General features: G+C 54.6%; 1 protein-coding gene across 2 annotated transcripts; it reads right to left on the bottom strand.

Annotated features, from left to right (window-relative positions):
* Positions 1-592: 592 nt before the first annotated feature.
* On the bottom strand, positions 593-5,200 carry Tp53i11 (tumor protein p53 inducible protein 11). 2 transcript variants are annotated; one of them, XM_051144198.1, is made up of 7 exons: positions 5,118-5,200; positions 4,293-4,579; positions 3,770-3,828; positions 3,486-3,534; positions 3,018-3,114; positions 1,553-1,654; positions 593-1,224 (listed from the first exon to the last, which is right to left on the bottom strand). In XM_051144198.1, the coding sequence occupies exons 2-7, from the start codon at positions 4,464-4,466 to the stop codon at positions 1,091-1,093; spliced, it is 615 nt and encodes a 204-aa protein (XP_051000155.1). In that variant the 5' UTR covers positions 4,467-4,579; positions 5,118-5,200; the 3' UTR covers positions 593-1,090. The 2 variants fall into 2 exon arrangements, with proteins under 2 accessions (XP_051000155.1, XP_051000156.1); XM_051144199.1 differs by having other exon boundaries at positions 4,293-4,618; positions 5,118-5,174.
* Positions 5,201-7,441: the final 2,241 nt, after the last annotated feature.

Below are 7,441 nucleotides of genomic sequence, written 5' to 3'. Positions count from 1 at the left end.
CACTGGGCAAAGGCCATTGTCATGGGGCAGCTGGCTGCAGGGCCAACTGAGCTCAGGGAGGCCGTGAGCCCAGGTACCCCAGAGAAAGATTCCCCAGGTATGGGGAACAGAGGTAGGCCTCAGGCCACATCTCTTATTTAGTGTGCTTGCTGCTAAAGGGAAAGAGAGTGCTGGGAGCTGGGACTAAGGGGAAGAGCCACACAGGCTGGTGGCACCAGGGGTGTGTCTTCAGCTATAGAGACCCACTATCAGGGTGCTAAGGGAGGCCAGACCCACTTCTGTCTCCTTCCATTGTAACATTTGAGGAGCTGTAGGCTTTACCCCTAGGCCCTGGGGAAAGCCTCTGGAGGGTATCTGGAGGAGGCACTGAGCCAGGTATAGCCATGCAGGCCTTGGAGGCCATGCCAAGGAAATGTCCCTGCTTTGCTTCCCCTCAGAATTCCTCATGCACTAGGGGCCTATGAATAGCCAGTACCGGGGCCTGTCAGGACCAATGGTATATTGTCTAACCTGTCCTGTTGGGAAGGGTTTCTGGGTTTCTGGGGTGCAGGCAGCCAGCCACAGTATCAGAACACCCTACAGCAGGCCAAAGAGAGGGTTAGGTGTGCAGGCTGGGAGTGAGGCCTTTGGCCCAAGGGAGGCAGCCAATCCTCTTGCTAGATGGCCTTATTAGGGGCTCTAGAAACTCGTGTGTGTGTGTGTGTGTGTGTGTGTGTGTGTGTGTGTTTCTAGACGGGGAGGAGCTGAAACCTGCTGCTGGGGCTGACACAACCGAAAAGGGCTTCCTGGCAGAGGAACTTGCCTTGCCTCAGCCCAGACCCCAGGACTCTACTCTAGACTGTCTGTTAGAGTCTAGAGGCCAAAAAGAGCCAGGGCAAGGAGTTGTCCCTGTATGGGTGAGGAGTGGGGTGCAGAGGCCCCAGCCTGACTAGTCACTCCTAGAAGCCCAGGAGGTCTAAGCTGACTCCAGAGAGTGCCTGGGTGGGAAGGAAGGTGTGTGCACCCTGCCCGCCTGCAGGCCTGCCTGGGGCCCACAGTGAAGTCCCCAGGCACTCTGGCCCAGGTCCAGGCCCAGGCAGGTCCCAGCCCGCTACACTTTCTTGGGTTTCCGGCCGACTTGGTAATAGTAGTAGATGCTGACAATGACAAAGAGGAGGCGGCTGGCCAGGAGCAGCAGGGTCCCCAGGGACATGAGGCCCGTCTCAGCAAGTGTGGCAGTGACAACTGTGAAGGAAGTCAGGGGGAGCAAGAGGTCAGGAGCAGACATGTGCTCAAGTCCCCCCTACCATGGGTGCTATGTATGCTGAACACCCTCTGCTATGCCTGCAGAATCCTGAGCTGAACTTCTGGAGCTCAACACCATGCAGTTCCTGCTGACAGTAGCCCTAGTCGGCTGCCCCCAAGTGGCAGGTGCCTAGCATTGCGCAACCCTGAGTGTCAGCGGGTAGTGGGAGGAAGCTGCTGAGCTGTGCATTTGGGACACTGGTGTGTGTTTCAGGGCCCCTTCCTCCTATACCTTGTCAGCCTTCCCACCCCACCCTACACCACTCACCTAAGGACTGCACGCCAAAGTAGCAAGCCTCCGTGAGCAGAGTCCAGCGGATGATGACCTTCTCGGCTGTGTACAGTGCGTTCCACATGATCAGGGAGATGCCTGTTGGGGTGGAACACAGGGTCAGTCTGAGCCCCCTCCCCCAGCCCAGGGGTCTGAAGCTCCATATTCCACAACACCCACTCCTCAGATCAAACTGTCCTTCAAGTCCTCATCTCTGCAGATCCAGCTGGCTGCCCACATCATTGCTGAAGTCCTATTTAACACAAGCCAGGTGCTTTCCTTCTTGGGGCATCTATCTATACAATGAGGCAAGGGCCTTCAGCCCCAAGCTAGCTCTGTCCTTGTGATCCTGTGTGAAGAAATCTAGAAACTCAGTTACCTGGGCCAACAACTTTGTGTCCCTAATGGTGCCCCTGGAGACAGAAAACTTGTGGCAAGGAAGAACTTACCCTAAGGAATTTACCTGGGACAGCAGAATAGGCTTTGATTTTAGTGGAATACCAGCCATTGCCGCTTACCCATCAGGGTCTGATCTCTGGACACCAGAGAAGTGCCCAGTGTGTGCTCAGTTAATGACAGCCACCCTAATGGCCCACCTCCACCACTGCCTTGCTTGGAGCAAGTTCAGGTCCAACTGGCATTAGACTGGAGAAAGTGCATGGGCAAAGGCCCGGTGGCCTTCTGAAACTGAGGAACAGGCATCATTCAGTGTGGGTACCACTGAGACCCAACATACAACACAGCAAACGGGTCTGATCTCTGGACACCAGAGAAGTGCCCAGTGTGTGCTCAGTTAATGATAGCCACTCTAATGGCCCACCTCCACCACTGCCTTGCTTGGAGCAAGTTCAGGTCCAACTGGCATTAGACTGGAGAAAGTGCATGGGCAAAGGCCCGGTGGCCTTCTGAAACTGAGGAACAGGCATCATTCAGTGTGGGTACCACTGAGACCCAACATACAACACAGCAAACGGGTATGGAAAGAGAGGCTGGATCCATTGAGGCTCCCAGATCCCACACAGGGCCTGGACTGTCAGGCATAAATGCACACAGTAGTAAACCATATAATGTTTTAGGGAGGGGAGCGATGTCATTTAAAATTGTTGAACTTCAAAACTATACTTTGCCTTCCTATCATCTGTTCTGCCTTCAGATCAGAGAAGAAACCAAAAGGACCAAATGCCTTGGGGGATAAAGTCTTGAGGACACTGTGCTGAGAATCTAACCCCTCCTCTAGGCCATGAGACCCTGATGGTCAGGGCCTGAGCTTCATTCAGCTAAGGCAGTGTGAGCTTTCAGCAATCAGCCCTTGTCCCAACCAACCACATGCATTCCAACAAAAGCCACAAGGTGGCAGCACATGCTCAGCAAGATGAAGGGGCCCAAAGCTACCAGCCTGCTGGAGAATGAAGTGGGGCTCTTCCAGATCCCCAAGGGTCCAGGTGTAGCCAGCAGTACTTACTAAGAAGGGCACCACCATAGAGGCGGATGGGGGTCTTGCTTGTCACCTCAGCCCCATCAAAAACTGCATCGTAGAGCTGGTCAGGAAGGGCCAGGGCCTGTGGAGCAAAGTTAGCTATAAGCTGAGATGAACGCTGGGGACCTCCTTCCTCCAAGGACATAGCCAGGGTCCCTAGGGCAGAACTTGACTGTTCCTTTACATGGGGTTCCTAGAGCCCAAAGCATGAGATGCTGGTTGCTTTGGGGCACAGCACACTGGTGAGGGACAGAGGTGTCAGCCCTGGAGCTAGCAGAGACCCTGAAGGATGAGCCTCAGTATAGAGACAGCAACAGCTAGTGGTGGGGTGGAAGAGAAGCTGAGGGAAGGACCAGGGCTACCCCCAACCACCTCTAGTTCTTAGTCTGAGGTACCACCCGCTGGCAAGCGCCCGACCTGCTTGTAGCTTGGACTGGCACACAGAGGACTCACCATGATGGCCACACTGGAGAACAACATAGCAGAAAGAAACTGCCAGACCCTGGGGAGGTGCAGAGAGGAAAAGTTATAGCCTCACTCACCGTGACCCCCTCCCCACCCCACCCCACCCCACTCTCAACCCAGACCCCAGGGATCACTCTGTGCAGCCCACACATGCAGGGCTATTTGGGGAGGCAATGAACACTGTGGATGGAAACCAGAGCAAGCCCCAGGAATAGAGGACCTAACACATACCCCGGACACAAAAACCTATCAAAACAAGACCTGCTGCTCACCTGAGCCCCAGAGGCTCTCGCACAGCAAACTTGATCTCGTTGCCCAAGACCTGGCTGATCTGTGGACATACAAGTCAGAGGCATCAGGAAAGGCGGCCTTCAGCATCCCACCCACCCACCCACCTTCCTCTAGGCACCCGTACACACTTGGGGCCCATCAGAGCATCTCTGACAGAGACCTCCCCACTGCAAGTTCACACTCAGGCGCCAACCTCTCCTGCCTCCCTTGGCACCCAAACAAGAGAAGTTTGAAAAGCGGTAGTTAGGGAAGAAAACCTATGGTGGGTCTGCTCACTATGGGCAAGAAACCGGCTTCTATCCATCACTGATATAGCCTCGAGGAAGTCATTAGCCCCTCTGAGTCTCCACTTCCTCATCTGGACAGTACGTCAATAATCACATGGACAACCTGCAGGGCTAGCAGATTCCACTCATGTCTGTAAGTGTCTATGCAGAGGGTCCTAGAAGCATACGGAAGTCGTAGGCTCTGTGGGCCTTGGTTCCTTTCCCTAGCATGGCCCACCTTTGAGCGGTGCACTTCGCCATCGTCATCCTCCCCGCCCACGCCCAGGATCTTCCTGGTCTTCAGGCGGCTCACAAGGTCTGTCTGGCTGTGCTTCTTCATGAGCGGGGGAGGCTGTTTGGCTGCCATGCTGTCTTCTGCTGAGGGACATGGGGAGACACTGGCCTCAGCCATCGTTCCTGCTGGACTTCCAGACCCCAGGTCCCAGTGTAGGGCGAGAAGGGTGTGGCCAGGCCCTACCCAGGGCCTGAGAGAAGATGGAGCTGCGGCTGCCTCAGTTTCCTCTCCTGTAAAATGGGTTGAGGAGGATGCTGCCAGCCTGGTCCCTGTGGACGTGACACAGCCCAGGTGACTGGGTTAGACAAGGCCTTACAGTCAGCCCTAGAGAGGCGTATGGGCTTTAGAAAAGGCATTTGGACCAGGTTAGATCTCACCGACAAGATTTCTAGGTCATAGAGACAAAGGAAACTTCAGAGAGGTAAGGATCTTCCCAAGCCTAGACTGAGCCTCCTAAGTCCTAGGCTCTTAGCCACATGGACCTGCCCGGACAATCCCCACTTCCAGCAACCTGGCCTGCTGCTGCCCCTACTCCCTAAACAGTCTCCACTGGCTAGGACCTAGAGAAGAAGAAGGTTAGTCATGAGGGAAAAAGGCATTAAGCCCAGAAAATGTGGCTTCAGGTAGTGGCCACACCGCCCAGGCCCTACCCATTCCCTGCCATCAGCATTCACAGCCTCTACCCCACCCCACCCACTTCTGCCCATCACCTTCCACAGCCCCAGCCCTGCCACCCCCAAATACCACAGGCCGGTCCTGGGCACGTACTGTGAGCCAGATGCCGAGACGGGCACTGGTGTCTGAGGCGAGTGTACCTCTCCTGTGTTCAGTCTTCACAATCTAGGAGAGGAGACAGGGCATGGAGGAGACCAAGGTGAGGCTCTGGCTGACCAGGTCCCAATAGAATTGGGTCCCAACCCTCTACATGACCCACCAACCTGTGGACTTGGCCAGTGCCAAGAGTCCTCTGGAGACCAGCATCTCATTCCCAACTGTAGCACCCTCATTCCAAGGCAGAGCTGGGAAGCTGTCCTCCCTCCTCCAAGTCACCTGCTGCCCAACGCCATGTCCCTGACCAAATGTCTTCCAGCCCCAGGGATCACCCAGGTTCCTTTTCAAACCTGCCGGAGTCTTGAAATGAAAGAAACCTGCCCGACAATACAATGGCGGAAAGGCACATACTGTGTGCATGCCAGCGTGGCGTGGATACATTAGGAAGAGGTCCTGTGGTTTTTGTTCAAAATGACAGCAAAAGTCACCACTGGGGCTGTGGGGATGGGGTGGGGGATGCTGGAGACACTGAGGGGACTGCAAAGGCTGCCTGTACCCCACATAGAGGTACTCAACACCCCCAGGGGAAGCAGGAATGTCCTTTGAGTCACATGTTTCAGGTGGGGCCCAAATCCCCAGCCCGGGGGGTCACCACTTTCTTCTGAACCCAAACAGACTGGACACCCACTCCTTACCATCCCTAACTCTCCCTCTGCCAGGCCACACAAGGGTGAAGAGCTCAGCCCGGGCACCTCTCCTCGAAGGACGGGAGCATCAGTCACTTGACTACATTCTTCCCATGTCCCCACTTCATTTTTAAACCCACGCAGACATGACCTCAGAGATAATTCATGTCACTGCCACCTCCGGGTCAGGACACAGTGGGTTCACATGTCCAGAATGCAGTGTGCCATCCCAGGTCCTCACTTCCAGCAGCCACAGGTCTGTCATTCTAGTTACATCTAGATTTTCTCCAAATGTTGCATAGAAACAGAATCATAAAGCATGCAAACCTCTGCCCGCCCAGCTTCCCTCACCCAACACTATGCCTTTCCCTGATCATCTCGGTCCAGTGCCCCAATTTCCCGTTCCTTTTTAGTGCCCATCACTAACTGTGAGACACTTGTACCAGATGAGGAGCATCTGGCTGTTTCTAGCCTTCTTTTGTGTGCTCTTGGTGGGACCACACATTTCCAGACCTCTGAGGTAAATGGCCCAGAGTGGGCCTGCTTAAATGTGTAGACAAAGTGAACAGCCAGGGCACATCACCTGCCTCCCACAACGCGCATATTCTCTGGCTTCTCCGCACTCGGTCAACACTTGCTATGGGCCATTTCTATTTTAGCCCCACTTTTTGGGGCCCCTGTATTCTTAAACTTTCTCAGGAATCCAGATGTGACAGGCTGCTTGACTCAATCATGCTGGGCCCCTCACTAGTCTTGTGACCTAGGGAGAATCACCTCATTAACCTGAGCCTCAGTTTTCTCATCTGTGAAATGGGACTTTAGCTCCAACTTCCTAAGACCTTGAGGTAATAAGAGATGCTGGGTCAGAGCACAGATGCTGTGCAGAGAGGCACCTGCACAGAAGAGAACCCATTCAGTGCGGCCCGCTGTGGGTCAGGCATGCACAGTGAGACTCCCCACCCCCACCCCCGCGCCCATGCTCAGCTGGCGTGGAGAACAGGGCAGCTTGTCATCAGTAGTTAGAGCAAATTACTTCTTGCCTCTGAGTTCTAATATTCTCATCTTCGATATGGGAGCAACCACCCACACCCACTCTCAACCCCACCCCAAGCTGGTCTAAGGAGAAACAAGACCTGGACAGAGGTGAATTCAGAAAGTGACCACTGTGGCCACAGCAGGAGGGTTGCCCTCTGCTGCCTGGGCCCACATCTGGGATCTCCAGTGGCTTAGGTGGGCCTATAAACCAGCTGCTTAGCCTGTGTGCCTCAGTCTCCCCACTCATGTGGGGGAAGAAGGGGCTAACTCACACAACACCAAGAAACATACTGTCTCCATCAAGTCCGCGGTCAGTGTCCTGTCTTGAACAGGATCCAGAAAAAATGGTAGCAATTGGATAGGTACCGCCTCACCCTCCTCAGTACTTCCTCTACACCCTGGGCAGTAGCTCTTGACAGGAGGCTGGTCTCATTAGCACCTTCCCGGTCCCTACATGGGACCAAGCCCCCAGACCTCAGTGCCCAGTGCAAGACTAGTTCTAACATGTCCCTCCTTGATGGGCTAGAAACACCCCAGTTAGGGGCATTGTTTTCCTTTGCCCCATCTCTGGCCTTCCCTCTCCCACTCTTCCTACCAAAG

The sequence above is a fragment of the Acomys russatus genome, chromosome 4 (genome assembly GCF_903995435.1).
Source record: "Acomys russatus chromosome 4, mAcoRus1.1, whole genome shotgun sequence".
Lineage (NCBI taxonomy): Eukaryota > Metazoa > Chordata > Mammalia > Rodentia > Muridae > Acomys > Acomys russatus.
Note: the sequence above shows the minus strand (reverse complement) of the source record. Positions and strands in the feature narration are given on the sequence as shown.